This window comes from Balaenoptera acutorostrata, chromosome 1, assembly GCF_949987535.1.
Source record: "Balaenoptera acutorostrata chromosome 1, mBalAcu1.1, whole genome shotgun sequence".
NCBI lineage: Eukaryota > Metazoa > Chordata > Mammalia > Artiodactyla > Balaenopteridae > Balaenoptera > Balaenoptera acutorostrata.
The window spans coordinates 183,368,038-183,393,150 of NC_080064.1; the positions used below are offsets into that span (position 1 = coordinate 183,368,038).

The following is a 25,113-nucleotide window of genomic DNA, read 5'->3' on the forward strand; positions in this document are numbered from 1 at the left end:
TGATTTCTTCTTCTTTTTTTAATAATGCTGGAATGCAGACAGTCCCTTGTATGTAAGGAAGGCAGCCGTGTGGTACTGAGGTAGGAGTGTCACTGGAATCCACAAACCTTGTAATGGATTGAATCTGCCTCAGTTTCCTCATTTGTAAAATGGGAAAGCACAATACCTGTCTCTCAGAGTGGATATGAGAATCAGGTGAGGTAAGGTAGGTGTAGTGCTTCGTAAACCAAAAAGCAGCACACAGATTCCCATGATTCCCATGACCCTCCTCAGGTTCACTAATTTGCTGGAATGGCTCATGGAACTCAGGAAGGAACTTACTATTTTTAGGTTCTTATAAAGGATACACTGAGGAACAGCAAATGGAAATATACATAGGGCAAGGGATGGGCAGGGTTTCAGAACTTCCACGCCCTCTCTGGGTGCTCTGTCCTCCCAGCACCTTGATGTTCACCAGGTTGGAAGCTCTCCAAACTCTGTCCCATCGTTTAGGGTATTTTATGGAGGTCTCCATTAAATAAGCATGACTGATTGAATTACGGGCCGCTGGCAATGAATTCTATCTCTAGCCGCCCTCCCCTACCTGGAGGTTGTGTGTAGGGGGTGTGGTTGAAAGTTCCAAGCTTCTAATCAAGGTTTGGTCTTTCTGACCAACATGCCCCCATCCTGAAGCAATCTAGGGGTCATGAAGAGTTGCCCCATTAGAACCAAAGAGGCTCCTGTCACCCTTATTTATCACTCAGACAGTTCCAGAGATTTTAGGAGCTGTGTGTCAGGAATGGGGACAAAGACACAATATCTTTCTGTGGTACCACAGTTGTTGTTTGAGTGTTTGTATAAAAGGAATATCACTTTACCACATGGTAGTGGTCATGTGTCAATAAAGCTTAAGCCTTAAAGAGTAGTGTGTCAATAAAGTATCATAAGCTTTAAGAGACAATAGAATGAACGTATGCTGTCAGCCCATCCCTAGTTACTGAATATGAGTCTGATGGAGACGCTGTCTGTGACCTGTACTCTCGTGGGTAAAATGAAGTTGGGTTTCTAGTTTTCCTATTACTCTTCCATGCTCCCTATTGAGGGATCAGACAATACTGTATCTGTTTAGAGACTTGAAATCGCAGAATACTATTCAGTCTTGGATTTTCATCATTAGAACCAATTCTACTGCCCTCTGCTTTCATTTTCTCCAAAAGTCTGTAACAGAATCTTCAGCCCAGAAAACATATCGATGATCTTTGTAAGTGAAACACAGTTTAACGTGGTGTAAGATTGCAGGAGTCTTCTTATTTCCTTACTCCAGAGAGGAAAGAAGCCAGTTTGAACTCCTTTTTATGTGTTTATCGAAATTCTTTTGCCCATCCTTAACATAAACAACATCCGAATCAGTGTGGATTGTACAGTTCTTTAAGTTCATAACTTTCAGAGTACATCAAAGTACTCTAGAGTGAAATTTCATATGAAATTGGGGTTTTTGAGATTTAATAAAAAATAACAGAAAGAGCAAAATTAATCCAGTCCCATACTGCGGACTTTAGAAGTGTTGCTAGCATGGAGCTTTGTGGCTTTTCTACAAGATGTAAGACTGTTAAAATTCCTATAGTTTAACTGTGTTGGTATTTACTCCTTTGACTCTGAGCTACTCTTTTTTTTTTTACAGTGTGTTAAAGAAAATGCAAAGATATGCTACAACCCAAACACTAAACATCACCTTTAAACACACCCACACACAGACACAAATAGAGCAGTATGATAGGATATAATAGTCTCCCATTTGATATGATGCATTATAATATAATTATATATTAATCATACTATTAATAATGATTACCTTTAGGAGGATTTTGGTTTAGATAAGAATCTGTGATACTGCATATATTTTCATCAGGGTTGATTAAAAAATATCTAGAAGAGTATATACATTCACACTGTTTTCAAGATACTCAATTTTATCATAACTTATAGTTATGTTGCCATGTGTTCCTTAAGTTGATATTATATAATGTCTTCAATTTTACCATCTCCACTCTTTTTGCTAAACTTTTACAAATCGCACTTCTTAAATGGTTTGCTCTCCCTTGGTTAACATGGTACAGTTGTCACCAATTTTACCCCTCCTGCTTTTGAAATCACCCATTCTTTGTTTCCTTCTCTGGTTTCACTTACTGTTTCTCTACTATATTTATGAGAAGTTTCCAAGATAGGTCCTAGCCCTTCCATTCTGTACTTTCTGAAAAACAAATCTACATTTATATTTTCACGTGTCTGCATTGTGGCTCAAGTTTACAGCACCAGGTCTGCGTTCTCACTTGCACTTCAGTTTGGGGTTCCGTGTGATGTACCTTGGATTTCCCCATATCATCTGAAACTTGACAAGTATGACACCATACTTCTTATCTTTGTTTAGAAACTGATTCCCTCTTCCGGTTTCCCCATTTTGGCCAAGAGCAGTGTTTTCCTTTCCTTTAGGATCTAAATTTTGGCTCTTCCTTTGACTCTGTCTTCTCTTTCCCTGCCACAACCTCAGTCGTGAACCTTGGTGATAACACACTTCATGTCCTGTAGATAGATTCCTGCCCTTCACTTTGTTCCCATCGACTGCAAGTTCTCAGAGAAGGGCCCAGGAGATACTCAAAGTGCTTGTTTGGGGGGCAAAGGGGTGGGGAGATCAATGAGTAAATTATCTGCTATTATTATTTTCTTTTTTCTATTTCTTCTTATTTTTTATAAATTTGCTAGAGTTGTGGAAAATGGAGATATATATACAAGAGTATAAAGAACACTTGGAATTAGAAAAATAGGTCCAAGATCTTGATCACAAGTTGCTTATCTCCTCTGAGCCTGAAATATTATTATTAATAATAATATTAATCGTATGTTTACAACACTGAGTTATGAGTTAAATGAGATGATCTACGTGAAAGTGCTTTGTAGACATTAATAATTCACTTGGGTGTTTTTACTTACTGTATTCCAGAGTCTTTGAGGTAGATTGATATATTTGAAATGTCTGGAACATAAAGGTATTAAAATTATAGCTATTTATTTCTATTTTATATAAGGCAATGCCAGAGTTAAATCATAGTAATAAATTTATTAATAGAAATGAACCAGATTGCCTGGATTTTGTTGTTGTTGTTTGATATATTAGTTCCTCGCTCTCAGGTCTTCACATATTAAAAGGTTATAGAAGAAACAATAGCCCGAGAAGATGAGAAAGATAAGAATAGTATAATTTGCACGTTTGCTAAAGTCAAATTGTACTGATTTTACATTCTAAAATCCCTAATGATTAGCGGACATCAAATTAAACCATTAGATTGAAAATAAAGGTAAAATCACAGGTATAATCCATTTATGTATTGATATTGGTTCAGATGAATTGATGATTGAGCATTTGCCAGGGAGAACACCTGTAAACATGCCCACAAAGACAGGGAGGGATTTGCACAACTATCTATGATATATTTCATACTCATTTCATATTGGTACTGTTGCTGCTAAAATGGGATTTTACTCTATTCAGAGTTCATGAAGTTTCAAAAGATGTTTAATGTAAAATTTGGCTTAATGGCTCAATGTAACCTTTGTAAATAGAGTCATGCTTAGGAAATGGACACACCTCAGCAATAGTATACTGCTTGCACGAACACTAATTATCATGTATTGCGTTCATAACAAGCCTACAGGCTACCCCTGCTTCAAAAAGGTTTATTACTAAAGGGGTAACACTGTGCATGTTTCTTGCTCTGTAAAGGTTTCCTCGCAGATTCCTTTTCTTTTGTCTCTTTCCAAATAGTTTTATTCGAAAAATATGAGTTCTTTTTTGAAACTCTAAACATAAATGCTTTTGTAAGAGCAGGAAGGGAAGCAAGCCTTCTCTGGTGACAATTATTGTCCTTATTTTTTTTTTATTCATTCATTTTTGGGTTAATTTAGTCTGGCGAAAATTACATACATATTCATGTTTCTTAATAAGAACAAAGCTCTACTCTTGCTTATTTTCCATAAATTTGTCCTCATAAGCAATTTGATAGACATGTACTTTAACTATTAGAATAAAAGTCCACAGTGAATCCATGGAACTTGGTTTCAGATCTATAATTCATTAACTCCTTCCCCAAAGGTCCAAATGCTTCTTTATCAGATTACAGTAAAATTGCTACTGCTTTCTTTTAAAATTTCAGAGTGGGGACACTGCAACTGAGGTGTAGATTGTCTGTCTATTACTAAATGCATTAGAGTTCCTGAATGTAGTTTCAGTTTGATCCAAAGCATTGATTTGAAGCAAAATTATAGATTGTGGAATTAATTATAATTTTTCAAAAATGATTTTCTTGCTCAGAATTCCATGGAATGCATGTCTGAATTGTTTACATTAAATATATAGTTATTTTACTTCCATTGCCAGTTTGCTATCTATATGAGATTTATAATACCTAATCCATATTGAAATATCAATAATATGATACTATTTGTTAAACTTTCAATCATCATATGGGCATTGTTTGGACAGCAGATGTAGAAGTTGTAAGTAGGATAAAATGTCTCAAGTGTTACAAAAGTGCTAATAAAGGAAGGTTTTGGAAACCCAAAAGTTACTTAGGCTATTAGCTTCCTTGGACAATTAGAAGTTGACGGAGAGTTCTTTATGATTTCACTTAATAGTTGTATCATTATTAGGTATTATATTTTAAAAATGATTAACACATCCCTCTAATGGCCAAAGTTAATGTACCTTTTAACTTTGCCATTATTTTGCTTTAAAAGAAAACATTGATTATTGGTTTTCAAAACCACAGCTATTTCATCCATGACAAAAATATCTTTCAAAGTTCTTCTTTTCAAATGTTTTAAAAGCAATTTTTATTCCAGAATCTTGAAAGATTGTGCTAAAGCTTGTTTTGCTAAAGAAGCTGAAACCCAGGTAGCTTCAGAAACTATACTTATGCCATATAGGAAAGTGGGAAAGTTGTAAAGATTTGAATTTTCAGTGTAAGGAATTATTACTGTGGTTCTGAATTATCCTTTGTATATATTCACATTTCATTATATGAAAAGTAGAATATTGTTACTTACTGGAATTTCTTGAAAAAGTAAAATAATTTTTAAAATATAAAATAGCTTTATTTTTATGTGTGTTCATTGGATTCAGTCACTGGATTGATAAAATTTATATAATTGGTCCTCTATTTCTATTTATGTTGCATTATCTAGTAGCAACATGTTATGGTGATACTTTTAAGATTATGAATAACTGTTTACAAACATTTATTTTGACATTATTTGAAATTGTTAACATCCCACTTTTGAAAGTATTTTTTCTCAAAGATCAGATTTCCTCCCGCATTTTTTCGGGGACTATCTTAGGATGTATTTACTCCTTTATTCTGTGCTTAAGTCCTTGATTTCAAGAGAAATTTTATAATTTTATATTCTAAATCCAGATTTGTCCACCATGTTCTCTTAAATAGGCAACATATGATTCAAATTTAGAGACAGTACAATGTTTGGTGTAATCCTATGCTAAAAACTTCACATGAAAATTCAGTACACATTAGCAGTTTACTAAATGTGGCAGTTTAGATTTACAGAGTCCATGCCATATTTTTAATTTCCCCATTTTCTTTAAGTGTATCTCAATCTTGAAAAAAAAATCCATAATAAGCACCAGGGACACATAGAAAATACCAAGCAGTATTTTCTGTAGATGATTTCTTTTTACCTTGGTACCAGACCCCTTCTGTATCCTGTTTAACTTTTTAAATTTATCTCAATTTTTGACTGAATACGTGTTAATAGATGAATGAACTGTCATTTTATTAGAACAATAATTAAAATAATTGCAGTTATTTTTAGTTTCATTCTTGTTAACAATGAACATTTACTGAGTATGTTTGGTACCTTGAGGTCTTTCAAGTATTCAGCATACACCTGGTCTTAAAACCACTCCATTAAATGCTGATATTCTTGAATCATACCCTCAGCAGTTAAAAAGCACATCATATTATGGAAGATGTGCCAAGAATTACTGAGCTGAGCTCTATTTTTTCCCATCTTAATACTAAACAGTACTTTTGTTATTTACCTTGATTTTATAAGTAGCGAGTAAAGTACATGAAGTAATGTAAGCATTTTAAAAATATGCAAATTTTTTATCATGGCTGGAAAATTATTTGAAATCTGTGGAATAATTCCAGTAGTGGCCAGGCAAGAAATGCTCAGAAGAGGGACTTCCCTGGTGGTCCAGTGGTTAAGACTCCATGCTTCCAATGCAGGGGGCACGAGTTCTATCCCTGGTCGGGGAACTAAGATCCCACATGCCACACAGCAAAAAAAAAAAAAAAATGCTCAGAAGAGCTTACTAATGCATTTATGTTTCTCCCATTTATAATATGTTTTAACAACAAAGTACCTTGATTTGCAAAATATATCATTTATTTTAGAAAGTTCTGATCGGTCCTATACATATCTACATAATACATACATGTGTATATATGTGTATGTGTGTGTATGAATACACATATAAAATTAAATTGGGTGGCCAGATGAGAGAAGTAAGGAAGAATGATGAGAAGAGTGACTTTTCTATGTTTCCTCCCCCAAAATCACATACATTCTTGACTGTGTTGACTACCTCCCTTAGGACATGGCTAAAGGCATGAGTAAACCAAGATATATGACTATCTAAAACTTCCTTTTAAATCTAAGTATTGTACTTTTTTCCAGTCTCAGCATTGTGATGGAAATGTTATTATGACATTAAAGGATATTCTTTATTATTGCTGTGCTTTCTTGACCTGCCACGTCATGACTTGGCTTCAGTTTCAAGGTCTTCCATTTCCTTGGCTAGTAGGGACCCTGAGGGCTTAGCAGGAAGCCCCTGTGGATAGTGGGCAGGGTGGGAGGTCATTGCTGCCCAACAGCAACTTTCTTGACTGATTAGGTCACTGGGATGACAGCTTCCAGGGGATTCCTATCCAGTTCTCTTGTTGGCAGCAGAGATAAGAAGCTTGTAAAAGTGAGTTTCTGAAATACACAGAGTTAGAAGAAGCCCTTACCTCTCTGTCAGAGGCCCCCGTTGTTCGAGTGGTATGGTATTGTAGGAATTATGATATAACCATTTAGTTCAGCAGGTATACAGATTTGACTTTCCCCTATCATGAATAGGTTTATATTTTTACTGATTCTGGCTTTAATGGTATGTTACTGTTGGCTGTCCAGTGTATGTCATGGCCTGTGTAAAGACTCACTTTTTTGCCCCATGTACTATGTTATTTGGCTCATGGAAAGTTCCATAATGTGCTTGCATGTTCTTAAACAGTTAATGGAAACGTGATTGTTACCACCTTCTTGTATTTATTTTTTTTTAATTTTTTTTTTTTTTGATGTGGACCATTTTTAAAGTCTTTATTGAACTTGTTATCCTATTGCTTCTGTTTTATGCTTTGGTTTTTTGGCTGCGAGGCATGTGGGATCTTAGCTCCCCTACCAGGGATGGAACCCGCACCGCCTGCATTGGAAGGCGAAGTCTTAACCACTGGACCACTAGGGAAGTCCCCTGACCACCTTCTTTTAAACGTATAGGTTTTATTTTTAAAACACTCAAGAGTCTTCTCAAGTTCAATTTCTTTCCCTTTCTTTTCTCATAATATCTTTGATAGTAACACTGTCTTGGCCATCTCCCAGCCACACCCACCGCCTCCGGCCATCAACAGCATCTTCTGGTCCATTGTACTCCATGACCTACCAACCCAAAGAAAACGCTGTTAAAACCAAATTCCTCCTAGGACGGTTCCAAAAAGCATTCAGCAACATCTTACTCTTTTGCCATGTCAAAGACCTTCTCTTCCATATAACGCAAAAAGCTGGGGGAGGAAGGGTCTAGGCCAACAAAAGAGTGGTTCTTTGTCAGCTAATTCCCAGTGATGGTTAATTTGGTGTAATCTTAGTGACAATCAAGACACAACAATTGTATTACAAGAATTGACTTTGCAGGTTCCAACAGATTTCACTAGGCAGAAAGATGTTCCTTCAAAAAGTCAAGATATTTAGTAAACATAATGGATGAATTTCAAGAAAGCCTCTGCTGCCATTTACTGTAAAACACAATGGAGACTTGTGCTTATTTAAGCAAGATTCTTTAAGAGGGCTTGTGTGGATCAAAACATGTCAACATTCTTAACTGACAGGTGCTATGTGTGGGCATCGATGATTCATTTTTTACTCTTGTTTGAAATGATTTCTAATGAGAATCCTAATATTTTTATACATTATTTTACCTAAAACCCTACTAAATAGCATTTTTTAATTTTATTTTTTTATTGAAGTATAATTGGTTTACAATGTTATGTTAGTTTCAGGTGTATAGCAAACTGATTCAGTTATACACATACGTTTATAAATATTCTTTTTCAGATTATTTTCCCTTACAGGTTATCACAAAATACTGAGTAGAGTTCCCTGTGCTATACAGTAGGTCCTTGTTGGTTATTTATTTTATATACAGTAGTGCGTGTATGTCAATCCCAAACTCCTAATCTATCCCTCCACCTCCTTTCCCCTTTGGCAACCATAAGTTTGTTTTCTATGTCTGTGGATAATAGCATTTTTAAAATAGAATTTCAAAGTATAGCGTATAGAACAACTTAAGCAATTATGCAATTAGGTTATGCTCTTATATAATGAAGGCCTAAATAAAATAAAAGGATAATTTCTAAATAGCTACCAACTTTTTAAACACACAGTCCATTTCACTTATTCACTTGACATTGCAGTAGTTGTTTGAATTTGCAACTCCTGATATAAATATCAGTATAAACTCATGTAACATGGGTTTTCTTTGGATGGAAAAATCTTGCAAATAAATAATTCTTACAGAATCATTTGGCCAGACAAATCATTATCAGGAAAATACAGAAACTGAAAAATGTATCATTGGTTTAGAATTTGTGTGTGTTTATCTAGTTCTATATCTATGTGTTTATGTATATGTGTGCATATTTACATTATATATATACTGTAATTTCTGAAAAAAAGGGTGACTATAGATGTTGAGATGAAACATTATTTTGTGGTATATTTACTGAAATCTGATCCTATTTAGCCTTTTTATTTTGAAACTCCAGATGAAATTCAGTTAAGTAACAGCATAGGTATTAGCTACTCATTGCTTGTTTTCAAAATCTCCATTATTAGGTCATATTCTCCTCTCCTTAGCATAATCTAGTCTCTATGTTGTAAAATGCCCACAAATCTAAAGCTGTTCCTAATTTTCCATCCTTCAGTCTCCACAGCCATATGCAACAGGCATTGATCTTTTCCTAATGCAGTAATAAGTTAGAAGCGTTTTTCAAACATGGGCACTTTATTTGCTGTATTGTTGTCAAGAACAAAAGGAAATGCATTTGGCCAAGGTCAGTGTGAGAGAAAGGCTGAGGCCTGTGCCAGAAAGCTTTCTGCTCTTCTGGTTCATTAATGCTATCCATTTGGCTTTGGTCTTCCTGATTTAAGATATGAAGTATGTTGATGTTTCCCACTGCCAAGGCAGTTGTTGTACTCTGAATCTGTGGGTCAATTCCATCTTTTTAAGTACACCATTTCATTCATAGAATCTTAGAACTGGAAGAGAGCTTAACACGTGATCAAACTCATTCATCTGCTTCCAGGCAGAAGAGTAATCAAAGTGTCTAGGAAAGAGAATGGTTTTCTCCATTTATCAAATTTCCCAAGTATAGGGACCTTGGTCTTGCTTGCTCAATAATTAGTATCTAAATATAATTCTGATTAGTAAATTTTTCTTAATATCTATTTGAGGTTTTCCCAGCAAATCAAATGCTGTTGCCTCTTACACTACCAGGATGAATATTGAAAAATTAAATTCGTATGTCCTACCTTTCAGCAACGCTCTTTTTTTTCAGTGCTTCATGCTGTTTTGTCACCTTCAAGCTCTCTATACCTTTCTAAAGTTACAATATACTAGTGCATTAAGAAAGACATGATAAGCAAGAATTACTGAGAGAATTGACAAGAGGTCCATATCTTTCTGTGTATATATTCCAGATTTAGAAATATCAAAAGAAAAACAAACAAATGAAAACAAAAAAAACCCTGATTAGTACATGGCTATAAAGCATGTTGTAAATTGATTTATTCACTTACTCAATATTTTTGAGTATCTACTATGTGGCAGGCATGTGACGTATACTGCATGGGCCATGACAAAGCAACATGCAATTAAAATATATGTCAAAATCATCTGGCTGTATTTTGATCCTTTGAAGCTATTTCCGTTAGAGTGTCATTTCTCACCATGCCCTCAACCCTCAACTTTTGTGGTGGAATTATGAATATACATAATAAATAAAATATTTGGAAGTTTGAGTTTAACCCAGATTATGTTTATATATATATATATATATATATATATATATTTTTTTTTTTTTTTGGCTGCATTGGGTCTTCGTTGCTGTGCGCAGGCTTTTCTCTAGTTGCGGCGAGCGGGGCTACTCTTCGTTGTGGTATGCGGGCTTCTCATTGCGGTGGCTTCTCTTGCTGCAGAGCACGGGCTCTAGGTGCGCGGGCTTCAGTAGTTGTGGCACACGGGCTCTAGAGTGCAGGCTCAGTAGTTGTGGCGCACGGGCTTAGTTGCTCCGCAGCATGTGGGATTTTCCCGGACCAGGGCTCGAACCCGTGTTCCCTGCATTGGCAGGCGGATTCTTAACCACTGCGCCACCAGGGAGGTCCCTAACCCAGATTATGTTTTAAAAATAGAGAGCAAGCCTGTTGGCAGGAAGGAGTAAGAAAATGTGGTTTGGAATACTGCAAGGAGATTTTCGTGGGAAATTCTGCCTCCTTCTCTATGAGGCAGTGACACTTAGAGACTTACTCCCAACATCTAGCCTTGAGCCGCCTTGTGGCTGGAAAAGCGTGTTTTTCTTTTCTTGGCGCCTTTAGGATTTCAAGATTCTTCCTGGCCTTGTGGACCATTGTGAGCATCCTGGCAGTACCTCCCAGCGAGCCCCTCCTGTAACAGCTACACACAGGGAAGTCTTTCAGGAAATTTATGACCTGGTACAGATACAGGCTTTCCTCAGCCAAGACCCACTCTATTTGGCATCTGGAAATGTCATTGGTGTTTTCTTTTTTACACACTCTTGACACATCCTAATTTAAGAATAAAAGTACAGCCTATGGACCTCACCTTGCCACAGCACTTAAATGTACAATTTTCTTTTTTGGCCTCAGAATAAGCACTTTCCTAATTGTTATTTTCCTTGACTGAAAATCTTGATATGTTTACATTTACTTATGTATAACTCTCCACCAAATCTTCAACATTATATATCAATTAAACATGAACCTGGAGTAGCACCGTATTAAAACCAAGATGCTCAGAGTAGTAACATAAGAGTGTCATTAAACATTTGGTTTAAAAACCAGATGTTTCTAAAAAAGTCTTTTCATATGCCTATTATCTACAGCAACTCAAACTGAATTTACAGTCATCTTGCTGAAACCAGCTAGAAGGAAGATCCTAGAAATATTCAAGAGATCAAAGGATGATAAATGGAAATTAATTGCACAGGAAACATGACTTAATTAGTGTGTCTGTCATTGATAGTCTTTTCATATTTGTCTTTAATTTTAGTGAGTATATCATTTATGTATAAGTGCTTTTTTATGATCACTGCCACTCATGATTATTCTACCCTAGTTTTTCTCACGAGGTCTTAAATTCCCCAACAGTCTGATTTGTCAACTTTGGGGGAGGAAAACTGGATTTTAATTGGCTTGAAAATATGCTCTTGTGGACTCGAGGCAGCTGGCAGTGCGTTCTGAATCCGCCATGCATGTTCTCCATGTCTGCATTTCTACAAGGCTTAGACCAGGCTCTCATGCTCTCTCTTGGTTTCCTTTCCTTTTTGTCCATTAACTCTCGTCACAAATACTTAGCAGCACAGTTGGCAGATGAATGGAGGTTAGCGACGGTATATAGATTGGATGAGAAGGGGGTGGAAACCATTGTATTTTCTTTATTTCATATTAGACCTTGAATCAACCCATTGTAGAGTATCTCTCTAAACTTCCTCCTTTTTAAAAAAAATTTATTGAAGTATAGGTGATTTACAATGTCGTATTAATTTCTGCTGTACAGCAAAATGATTCAGTTATACATATATACATATTCTTTTTCATATTCTTTTCTAACACGATTTATCACAGGATATTGAATATAGTTCCCTGTGCTCTACAGTAGGACCTTGTTGTTTATCCATCGTGCATACAGTAGTTTTCATCTGCTCCTCCCAAACTCCCAATGCTTCCCTCCTGCCCTCCTCCCCCTTGACAGCCACAAGTCTGTTCTCTATGTCTGTGAGTCTGTTTTTGTTTCGTAGATATGTTCATTTGTGTCATCTTTTAGATTCCACATGAAAGTGATATCATATGGTATTTGTCTTTCTCTTTCTGACTTACTTCACTTAGTATGATGATCTCTAGGTCCATCCATGTTGCTGCACATGGCATTATTTCATTCCTTTTTATGGCTGAGTCTTTTTTTTTTTAATGTTCCTTCATTTCTTCTTGTTATATTTCATTTGGGCTGCTATAACAGAATGCCATAGACTGGGTGGCTTATAAAGAAGAGAAATTTATTTCTCACAGTTCTAGAGGCTGAGGAGTCCAAGATCAAGGCACTGGCAGATTCAGTGTTCAGTGAGGGTTTCCTGGTTGATAGATAGCATTCTTGTTGTCCTCACGTGGTGGGAAGGGCCTGGGAGCTCTCTGGGAACTCCTTTATAAGGGCACTAAGCCCATCATGAGGGCTGCACCTTCATAACCTAATCACCCCCAAGGCCTCACCTCCAAATACTATCCCATTGGGGATTCAGTTTCAACATATGAATTTTGGGAGAACACAGACATTCAGTCCATGGCATTTCTTGTTTACTCCACTAAAACCTTACAGGGAGGCCACTGGACTCCACTGTGTTCCTGTCCATTGAATGTAATGCAGTGACTATGGCTCTCATTCCAGCTACTTGAATACCAGCTTAATTTCATATTTAATTCATTTTTACAGGGCATTGAATTTTGCATAAATATTCTTTGTGCTTCTGTTTACACAGAGAATCCCCATGGAGTGCTGTGCATTGTTATTACTATTATTATTGTATTAAACTTATTGCTGCCGGTGTCACAAAAAATAAGGAATAAACATCACAGTGTCACAAGAAAATTTCTCACTGATAGGAGATTTGGGCGTGTATACATTAATGTTATGTTAACATTTGATCTCTATTGAACTGATTTTTTTTTCCTATGTATTTTGTGTTTTTGGTACAATTCTTTTTTTCACATGACCCAGACATATGTTCTTTCTGCTAGATTTACTTTATTTCCAGTCTCAACTTTGCAAAATCATAATCACCAGAAAAATATTCCTTAAACACCATGTGTCACTTTGGTATCTTAGAATTGGCTTTTGGAATTTCTGCTTGAGTCTGGTAATGCATTTTTATTAACTGTGCTGAGTTCCTAACAAATTGGCCAGGGCTTGAAGTTTTCCCCTACTAAAAGTGACCATAAGCTTCTCTTTTGAGCTGAACTCAACTCTACTTTGGTTGCCCACGTGATCTAGAATCACACATGCTGAAACCAAATGACCTCCAGACTCACCACCATCTTTCTCTGTCACCTATTTCCTTTTTTTTTTTCTCCCACAACTTATATTCTCTTTGAAATCCACGTGTGGTTTTTTTGTTCACTAGACTCCACTGTATTCCTCTCCATTGGATGAAACACAGTGACTATGACTTTCAACCCACAACTTATAAACCAGCCTGGTTGATTTCATTTTTAATTCATTTTTACAGGGCATTGAATTTTGCATAAATAATATTTGTGCTTCTGTTTACAGAGCATCCCCATGGGGTGCTGTGCACCGTTATTACTGTTATTATTGTGTTAAACTTATTGCTGCCAGTGTCACATTTAATTGTGAATTAGTAGAATCACTTTTCCTGATGGTGATGTGCAACCACATTTCATGTCTTTACCCACTAATTCACGACTTTATTCACATGAGAAGGCAATTTCGAAAAGGATGAAGGGAAGAGTCACCAGTATTAAATAGTAACCAGACAAAATAGAGTTCAGATAGGTTTAAGTCACCGCAGTATCTCTTTCAATAGTTTATGAAATTTTTAACAGGCAAAAGAGAAAGAAAGGGAAGATTTTCTTTTTTTTCTTTAAAGGCAGTCTCTATGTTTAGCAAATACAGGCCAAGCAAACTCGCTCGCTCGCTCTCTTTCTCTTTCTCTCTGACATCAAGCAAAGTAAGAAATAGTGCCTTTTGAATAGGAGATTTCCTTTAATTACATTGGGGAAGTGATAATGGTAGGTATTGCATGTTTAATGTAATGTTCTGGATGCCCCTTTTTCTTTCCTTTTTTTTTTTTTCCCCCTTCACAGCCACCTCATCTTGAGCAGAAATAAAAGGTTCAAGGCTTGTCAGCATCAGTTTATAGATAGCTGTTTAAAAATAATGAGATATTGGGTATTGTAAGGCTCAGAGCCGTCTTGCCAAGACCCATTTATTTCTATTCACCTTTTGTCAGAATTGCAGACAGAAGACATTCAATTAAAACTTGTCACCTGTTGCAGATGACCTAATTTGTACTTGTATGTGTCATAGATTAGGGCTCCATGCTTCAGATGAAGCAACTGGACCCCTGGTGGAATAATATTTTCCCTGCAAAATATTTTGTAAACTATGTCTTTTTCAGATTTCTATGATTTTGATTTCGGCTCTCAGCCAGATTATAAATTTAGCACATACGCCTCAGAACCAGCCAAGAGCAGTGAATCACACCTTGAAAAAAAAGAAGGAGGGACTTCTTTGTGGCTATGTCCTGTGCACAGAAACCTACAAATATATTTTGGATGCAGCTTGAATCTGAAACAGAGGGAAGCCTTTGTAATTTCCTATGCAAGCCTCACATGTTTAATAGTCCAGATAGCTACCAAGAGACCAAAATGAAAGACTTCCCTTTGCTAATTGTTAATTCATCTGTAGAGCAAGGAAGCTTTAATGTGAGTCCTGGCTTTTATCTCTTTTAGTGACTGAGGACTCAGTTAAAAAAAAAAAAGCCCGCCTAATGGATATGCATTTTCTCTCCCTGTGTGATTTTTCCCTTTTATTTCAGCAGATCTTACAGTGCTTCCACATGCAACCAAGCTATTTCCAAAGTTCCTGAATTGTTGTCATGCTATTTCAGCGGAAGTAAATGTAACCATTCGTCAAGGTGTCTAACTGAAAAGCCGCCATCGGGGTCTCCTAAACTGTAAAACTCAGCCAGAATGTTGCTTTGCCTCCATGGCCCTGGCAAAACAGTCCTTGTCTTATTTCAGTGACATTTTAAAGAGGAACAGGGAGCGAGGAAATGAATATCTCTGGGTCCCTGCCTCAAGAGAAAACAGACTGACTGAATCTTTTTTATCATTTTTGGTTTGCCAACAGTCTCATAGCTATAAACTTCTTCTAAGTGGAGACGCTTTATAGAGTCATAGATGCAAAATGCCTAGCCCTTCAGCGGAGTAAAAGTATTCCTCTCTCCTCGTGCTAGTTCATCATTCTGCCTTGCTCTTTGCATGCACCCCCTATCAGGGTGCGAGTATTGTTTACCACAGTAATTGGGTTTTATCTGCCCGTGCTTCTGCTTTTGGAGTCTATACCACATGCTCTTTCCCAAAAATAGAATTTGATGACAGAGAAACAGTATAAACATAGTGCTTGAGAACGTGGGCTCTGCAGCCGTGGTCTCCAGCTGCCACTCCTGGCTCAGCCTCTTCCCAGTTCCAGTTTTCTCATTTGTAAAATGGGATGATAATAGCACCTGCTTCATAGGATTGCTGTAAGTGTTAAATGTGTTCATGTACGTAAAACAATTAACCCATTGCCTGGAATAGAAGCAGCTCTCAATAACCAATGGGTGTTTTGGTTGATTCCAAGACACTTCGTACAGAGATTAAGTCATTCCACTATCAATGAAGACATTGCTTGTTCAGGAGATGCAGATATCAGGAGTCAAAAGTTTGCTGAGATAGGAAGAAAGGAACGAAATCATGAAGCCATGTTGAACAGTATCACTGTCTATTTTGAGAAAGGGCAATAATAGTAAGAGAAGATAACTAGGGCTTGGTGTGTTTTATTGTCTCTCATGATCCTCAAGAATTTAATATGGTTAGATTCTCCCTGGAGTATTTGCGTCAATGTACAAATAATTTTCACTCATCCCTTTACTGGGGTACCTATAAATATGCACAAATACTCTAGGTAAAGCTGGTACTCTCTGTAAGGATGCTGTTACGAGGAAGAATCCCATCACAGGCTGCCACTAAAATTCTCGCCGCTGTGTCTTGATTCTGCCGATCTGCCTTTGCTTCCTTTCCTACAGCCCCTCAAAGGGATTTTCTCCACCCTCTGTTTATGATGGTTCCCTCACAGAAATCTCAGGCAAATTCAAGGGCGTTTCTAGGTACTTCTTTTCCTGAACGGAAAGAGCCGGATTCCCTTCCGCAGCAAAGAGAGCCGCAGTACCAGAGACATTGTGGAAGAGAACGTTCCCACCTTCTTCACCTTCTTGCGTCATAAGTTTTACTTTCCCAGGCTGCTCCTCATCCTCAATTACAAGTCGTGTTGGATAACATTTAAATAATCCAACTATTTATTTAGTAGTCATTAAAGTCACTAATCTTTTAAAATATTATTTCACTATCTTTTAAAAAATTATCATTACTTTAATATGACTATTTGCATCTTTCTTAAGTATTCCAGGGGGTCTGTGTAATTAACGTTTTTAGCAAACCTTTGTTTAAGAACAACGTTATAAAAAGGCTTGTCTTTAATATAGCGAAGTAGGCTAGGATGGCCTTGTGTAATTCTCTGAAGGGGAGATCTTTTATTATCCTATGAAATGACTTTGTGCTATTAAAAATGTGAAAAATACTTTTGTCTTTGGACTATATAATATTGTAAAAATTTGCATTTGGGCATAAAATGTAGACTTAAAATTAGCTGACCTAAGAAGGCCTTGTGCTGAACTGTTTTACTTCTTTTGGCATTTATGTGCCTCATAGCGGTTTTTGTTGTTTTGTTTTTTTCCTTCTTGCCCTATTCCTGCTTCCTCAATTTTGTAAATTCTGACAACTTATGAGATTTGTGATTCCCTTGTGGCAATGTAGGCACATGCAGTATTTGATAGAAAAAGCGATGTGAAACGTTCTGTTTGGTAGGTAATGTCAACTATTAAAATTTTTTATTTAAAAAACGAAAGGGGTAATGGCAGTCTCCACATGAATAGAAAATCCAGTTGCCTTAATTAACTTCAAATCCTGTCAAACATTGAACATTGTGGGTATCTTATTTACTGGGAGAAATCTTCTTTTTAAACTTTTTCAAAAATGGTTTACAAGTGGAGTCCAAACAGAAATTGTTTGTATTTAAGATTGTAAAGATGTAGAGAGACAGGCTTTGCCATTGTAAGTGGAAATATTTGGATTAGATTGATGTTTGTTTATGGCAAATCTGGATTTTCCAGGTCCTGATGGTAAATACTGTTGTTGTTTTTTGTTTGTTTCTGCTGAAAATAGAGACTTTTAAATGAAATGTATTAGGTTAATTGGATAATTATCAATACTCTACTTAACTTTGCATTGTGTGTTTCTAGCTAAACTCAGAGATAGCATTTTTCTTTTTCATAGACTTTGGGTTAGTTTCTGTATCTGTTCTAAAATAAACTCTAAATGATATTATTAGTGACAGGGATGAGCAGCAAATAGAATGGGATACCAAATATTTCTGTAATCACTTAGACATCAAATAATGTCATTATTTCGGTTTTATCCTTTGTATTATCTTACCATTCAATCATACCTCAAATGTGTTTACCTACAGAATTGAGGCAGGGTAGACTGTCACACTCCATGGGGGTAGATTTTCAATAAATGATCACGATGCAAAATATATTTCAATAAATAATATAGTAATATTTCAACAAAATAATGATATATTGGCAATTTCCTTGGGATTTTAAGGTTTATAAGATATTTAATAACGCATTTGTATAATATCCAAGTATATTAGTATATTAGTATAATATCCAAATATATTAGTACCTTATATTAATATAATTGGATCATTAAAGCAAAACACCAGGGAGGTTATTGTCTTAATATCCATCTTATATTTGGAAAAGCAAACAGGTTAAGGAACTCAACAAAATTTACAGAGCTTGTTAATGAAAGAGCCAGAAAGAAACCATTCTGATTTGCAAACTATGCCTTACTTTTTTCCATGTTCTTCATATAATATTTAGGAATAAATTATTATATTATTACAGTTGGAAACATTTTTCTGGAAAAACTTTAAAACTAGAAATATACTGAAAATAGACTTATTTATTTATTTATTTATTGGCGTATAACTGCTTTACACTGCTGTGTCAGTTTCTGCTGTACAGCAAAGTGAATCAGCCATACATATACATATATCCCCTCTTTTTTGGATTTCCTTCCCATTTAGGTCACCACAGAGTACCAAGTAGAGTTCCCTGTGCTATAGAGTAGGTTCTCATTAGTTATCTATTTTATACATAGTAGTGTATATATGTGAAAATAGACTTCTTAATGATATCTGTATAGTATTGTTTTATCAGACTCTTTAAAATACAATTATTAAAGTTTCAGTGCATGTATTATTATGACTCAGATGAATACATCTGTTTATTTTCAAAGATGCACAAATAAAGAAGCTGGGTCCACATGTTTGAACACATAGTTTGGGCTGATTTAACTTTGAGACCTATGTCAGTTGTGTATTTCCGTGTTATATGATTGTCCTTGGGGGAAAAAAAAACTGGTTTTACTAACTATGTTTTTTCTACAACAGAACTGAATAAATTGATGAATAATTTTAGTATGATGTAGAAGTAGTTGCAGGTGTGTTACTAGGATTTGAGTTCAGACATTTCACTGAGTATGAAGTCAGCTAAACTAAATCATTATCATTATCATCATATCACTAGAAGATGCATAAAAAGAAGATTTTCCAGATTTTGAAAAGAGATTAAAAGCAGTATAAATATTTTTTACTTGAAATTGTTGATATTTGCCTACTTTTAACCCCCTAAAATGAGAATAAAAATTTCACATAAAAGTTATTATGATTTTTTAAAATATATCGACTCTAGAAATTTTTACCATTAATTGTTATCTAAACTTGGCAGGAACAATTTTTCTGTATATTGACTGCCCATCAACTTTTGCTACATAATTGTATTAATTATTAATTATGTAGTATTAATATCTAATTTTTTCCCTCTACAGTCTTCTACTGAATACCATATACATAAAGTTATAAATCATAAAAGAATGCTTTGTCCAACTGATCTGTATTTTAGGAAGTAAAGAAAGCGTTAAATGATGGCTTTGGTAAAAAAGTACTTGAATATTTAGAAACTGGATAGATATGTAGATGGTATGGATGGATGGATGGATAGATAGTAGTTTATCTACCCACACACTGAAAGGAGGTGAGAGGGAGGGAAGAAAGCGAGAAGAAGAGGGAAAAGGAGAAAGAGAAAGCGAGAATGAACGTAAGAGTGAGAACACTCCTTTAGATTTTGGAGGAGCACGTAAAAATAATATGAATATTTCAGTAATTCATTGTTCAAAGTTGAAAGGAAATGCGCAGTAATAAAATTATTTCACAGTATTTAAAGGATCTATTCCTACAAATACAAAAAATATCCCATAATGCATAATAAAAATTCTGTCAATCAAGTATAGGTATTTTTTTCTTCATGATGTTTAATAACTAGTTTTCAGTGTTGCACTTCTCCCATAAACTTGGGCCAGTTGGCTAAGCTGATTGGTGGCTTTAGTGTGATATAACTGTGTCAGAATTGTTTCCAGCCAAGACCTTGAATCCAATCTTTCAGCCACGATCCTCTTCCTTAGGCCTTCAGGATGGACGAAATCCATTGTCAGAAACTCACCAGCTCTGACTCCTGTGTTGGAAAATACGTAGTGTATTGTTCAGTATTTGGGCATGCGAGGCTATATTGCTCATGGTGAACTCATGCCCTGACAGACACCAAAAGCAAATTTTGGAGTCTACAAACCTAATTGAGATGCATTCTGTGAGCTTTCTTGGTTTTTTTTTTTTTTTAATTTTTAAAATTTTTATTGGAGTATAGTTGATTTACAGTGTTGAATTAGTTCTGTGGTACAGCAAAGTAAGTCAGTTATGCATATACATATATCCACTCTTTTTTAGATTCTTTTCTCATACAGATCATTACAAAGTACTGAGTAGAGTTTCCTGTGCTGTACAGTAGGTCCTTGTTGATTATCTGTTTTATATATAGTAGTGTGTGTATGTCAGGCTTTCTTGGTTCTAACAATTTCAGAGTTATTTTTAAATGTTTCCTCCTTTTTTTAGCCTTCGTCTGTCATTGTCTTTCTCTCTCTCTGTTTGTTTCATCCTGCCTTCTCTTCACACCACTAATCATATCACATTAATGTTCACATTGCGTTGGAGCTGGATGCCAAACGTGTTATGATACCACTTTTAGTTATATATGCTTTTAATTTTCTAAACTCTTATAATGAAAAATTTTAAATTCTTATGATGAAACAAATTTGAATGGATCTCAGATGAACAGACAAAATGCGACCACATTATATAAACTGGAAAAATATCTTGGAGAAAGAAAGAAATGAAAAAAGACAAAACATGACTAAAGGGGGGGAAAAGGGGGAAGGTGTTAAACTTTAGTAAATTAAATATAGACACAATAAAAATAGAACATTAGAAATTAGATAAATGAAGGAATGGAACTCTAGGCGCAAAATTGCTCTAAAAGCAGCAGTCAAGAAATGTTTCTTCATGACTCACAAGCACTCTATTTTCATTGAATACTTAGAGACTGTACCTAAGCTCTTTGTTTTTTGATATTTGTTTGTCTAAACCTACTTACTTGCTCTTGAAGTTGTCTCCTGATATCACTTAAACTCTGCTCTGATGTTTCAGTTTGACATTTCAGGGTTTATCTAGAACCAAGTGTATGTTTGTGTGTATCACTAAAAGGAAATCAACTCTTAAAGTAGTAGTATTAAGATAATATGAAAAGTTATGTTTTTCTTTAGCTCATGGATTGATAGTCATCTTTAACATATGAGTATATATTCACCTTCAGGATTCACATAGAAATATATCAGCCTTTCCCAAACTGTTTCGTATAATTCAGTTACACCACAACTCACCTGTTCCACGTGATATTAACAAATGTTCCCAAAACAGGATCCTTGGTTAAATTGGTTTGCAAAACATTGCATAGGCTGTATCTCCCTCTGAGAGTTTTATTTGAGAGTTAGTTGCATATTAAAGGCTCTGAGAGGGCCTTCAGTAAAATAACAATACTGAGGATACTGTTAAACCAAATCTATCTTCTGAACAGTTTGAGAAATACCAAAATATGTACAATGAATTACTTGGTTGTGAATTTATTAATGGATAATGTTAATACTGTCTTATCAATTAAGGTACAATATAAGACCACAAAGCGAATCTCATCTCTCTCTTACTCCCAAGTAATCTTCTCTTTATTTGATAAAGATTTATAAGTTTCTGTCCTAAACTTTACAATTACAGACCGGAAACCACGTTATTAACAAGCACCCTCCCCACTGCCCCATGTAAATGAAACATTTCTTTCTTTTTAATCCCTTTCTTTCCCTTTTGCCCCTTTCCTTAATGTTATAGATCCACTGCCAGCAAAACCTCCCTGAATCTTGACCCAGTCCATCACTCATGGGGAAAAAGTATTACTAAATGCCAGTCTACTTTTGCCTACTTTCTAGCTTCACGCTTCATCTCTGCCCTCCTAACAAATCCCTCCTTCGCCATCCTAGCCTCCTGAATTCTTTCAGGAATCTCCTCCTTCTGACCTGCGTTCAGTCCAGACCTGCTCTCAGTTTTCTTTCATTTGAAGGAAAATACAAACGTGTGCCAGAATGTAAGGAACATGCTCCTTCTGAGACATGTTGACTTAGAACAGGGAACGATCCTTGCGTCTCATCTTGTGTAGTGGGGTTCCAGCTCTCTACAACATGTAGGGGTTTTCAACTCAATTCAGTTCCACAGGTCCACGTGGAGTCCTCTGATAGACCGGGGTGGATTGAACAGCTCTGGGTCTACTGATCTACTCAAGCCCACACATTGAGCTTTCAGGGGTGACTGATGAAGAGGATACACATTGCCAATGTCTTTAATTTGAGAAACTGTGTTAGCACCAAATTCCAGTTTCTTTGTATTAATTCTCAAGGAAAGCTACCTTTCCTTTGGTATGTAGGTGACTCTGATGGCCTTGCATAAATGTCTTTCAGCTTGGTCATCTCTGCCAGGTTTGGTTTCCAACCTGTGGCAGTCTTGGTTTAGCCACCACTTTTTTACATTCCTCTACTTCCACTGGACCCTTCTGCAATCTACTCTCTGTTTACCTAGCACCCTTGGATGATACTCTCTATGTATTTGATTGGTCTCAAAGATAGTTACCTCAACAGTAAGGAAGTGCCTGTCTTTCCCCACAGGAGTGCGTCTTGACAGAGTACGTGGAGGTCGGCAGAAGTACAAGCGCAGAATAGATGCGGAGAACAGCCCGTACCTGAACCCTCAGTTGGTTCAGCCAGCCAAAAAGCCATGTAAGTACAGCAGACATGTCTGGCTTTCCAGCACATGACATCCTCCCAGCTGGCTCTAGGTACATCAGTTTTGGCGTGCCCATCCCTACTGACTCCAACGAGACTTCTCTTTGTTGGCGGGGGTGGGGAGATGTGGCTTTATTCCCAAGGATTTCCTTTGCAGGGCAACAACAACTCAGCTAATTAACTTTTTTTCCTATGGTTTTCTCCCCCTCTACCTTTTTTCACCTAGTCATTTTGTGGAAGCGTAAGCATACCAAGGCATAGCTTATATAGTGTGAATTTTACATTTACAGGTTATTTTCAGAGGTACATAAAATGGATCGTACCATGATCATTAGTTCATTGGAGCTGTTAGTTTCAGATTTCACAAGAAAGTGATTTTTGTAGTTTTCACTAGCTAAATGAGTTTGTTCAACCTCCCAATGAAAATACATTAGGAGCCTCATTAATTTAGAGTTATAGAAGGTTAACGCACTCGCTAGCAATAGATTAAAACAAGGATGGGCCCTACTGATAACAAGCATAGGTTGGTAGTTCCATTTCAGATGCCCTTATGGGCATTATGAAGTGTTTTTTTAAAAGCCCATGGTTTGATAATGCCCGGCTGCAATTTGAAACGATGGTAGGTATGTAGCTAAAATGCAAACCCCATTCTCTTTGTCATTAGCTAAAAAGAGCTAGAATATAGACTGAGGCAGTTAACTGTGTTCCAGTTTCTGAAAAATCAGTTCATGGCTGTAGTGCAAAAGGGCTAACATTTTAGGATGTTTATGCATAGAGTTTATACGAGGCACTGAAAGTGCTTTGGTGGAAACAATTCTCACATTTAGCTGTCTCTGTCTCAGAAGACACAACCAGCCCTCACCAGAGGAAGTTGCAGCTATAGCAGTTCTAGAAAAGACATGGGTAATTTCTGATCTGCTTTCAAGGGAAGAGCAAAAGTGTCCTCTTCTCATTCAGATTCTCCAGGAGGGGTCGCTGTTATGCATCATCCGTGTGAGCATATGGGCATCTGTTAAATACGTAAAACAGACCCTGAACTGTAAATGAAAGGACATTTTAGCTATGTCAAAGGAAAAAACAACCAGTTTTACATAAAATTAAAGCTTAAGTGAACATATGGCATGGTTTCCTTTTGCCTTTCCAAAAAACATTATGTTGATTATACCTTCAATTGTCCAATCTGGCATCTTCTCCTCAGCCTGCATAAGCTGTTTGGCATTCTGCAAATACAATCTAGGACTGCATTAAGCAGATTTTGCACATTAGAATAAAAAAACTTTCTGATAATACAATAAAATGCAATAAACACTCATGTTTAATTTCATTAGAGGTTTCGTTTTCCTGGATTCACTAATATCCAGACTGGCCATTTCTCATTCATTTTATACGAAGTCGACTGACACCATTGATGATATCCTCTACCGAGAGAAAAATGAGCACCAGCCCATTCGTAAATCCACAGGATGGATAAAGAAACATCTATGGTTTTCAGCGGAAACCTGAGAAAAGGGGAAGAGGCTTGTCAAGTACCTTTAAGAAGATTACAGCAATTTCAATGAGCTCCGTTTGTCTGAGATAAAAGAGGACTCCTAATAAATCATTACTCATTATCTTAAGGCCTCTGTGTTAATTTTCCTTAGTCTATCCAATTAGTGTATTTTGGTAACAAACATTTATAAAACTTAATTTTCAGATCCTGTCAGAGACTAGGCATGGGCTTTGCTCAGAAAGTGTCTGGGGGAGATTTCTGGAGCCTGACTGATTGTTTGTGTACTACAAAAGCCCAAGAATGAAAATTGGGTTCTATTGATTCTAATTAGGGAAACATTAAATAAGATTCACCTAGAAACAGTGCTGCCGGCTATTCCATTTTCTGAATGATAGGAATTTCTAAGCTTCCCCCAAATTTCTCTGACCCCCTCCAGTCAAGTATCCAGTGGCGTGGGTAAAACAGGTTGCATTTTCCCTGTACTAAAAGAACTCGAATCATGATTTCCTTCCGTTACATTTTTGTACCCTTTATTACTGCATTTTCTTCTAATCCTGAGGATCTAGTAGTTGCTGACAGGTTTTGCTGCATTGTCAGAGCAATGAAAGTGGAAACTTTTCCAAGCGTAGCTAAAAAACAGGGTGTTGTTTCGATAGCATATACGAGAAACAAATGTCATTCTCTTCAGATCCTACAAGTTAAAAAAAAAAAGAATCTCTATTTGATTTTAATTTCTTTTCTAGAAAATATGATATTTGGGAATACTTCCTCCCAAATCTGTATTTTTAATTTGATAATAATTGAATATTACTGCCATTGAATGGTTATCTGTTGATAATTTGAAGTGAACA

The 25,113-nt window shown here is 36.2% G+C and overlaps 1 protein-coding gene and 1 long non-coding RNA gene across 3 annotated transcripts in view; one reads left to right on the forward strand and one right to left on the reverse strand.

Annotated features, from left to right (window-relative positions):
* Nucleotides 1–22,711, reverse strand: part of LOC103007584 (uncharacterized) — a 44,357-nt gene extending 21,646 nt beyond the window's left edge. The window contains exon 1 of the long non-coding RNA XR_009007729.1: nt 22,622–22,711. This is a non-coding gene — a long non-coding RNA (uncharacterized LOC103007584). The remainder of the gene's footprint in view (nt 1–22,621) is intronic.
* ESRRG (estrogen related receptor gamma) overlaps nt 1–25,113 on the forward strand; it is a 435,178-nt gene that overhangs the window by 351,288 nt on the left and 58,777 nt on the right. For both annotated transcript variants that reach the window (XM_057544245.1, XM_057544241.1), the window contains exon 4: nt 22,657–22,767. In XM_057544245.1, the coding sequence (XP_057400228.1) occupies nt 22,657–22,767 (111 nt within the window). The remainder of the gene's footprint in view (nt 1–22,656; nt 22,768–25,113) is intronic.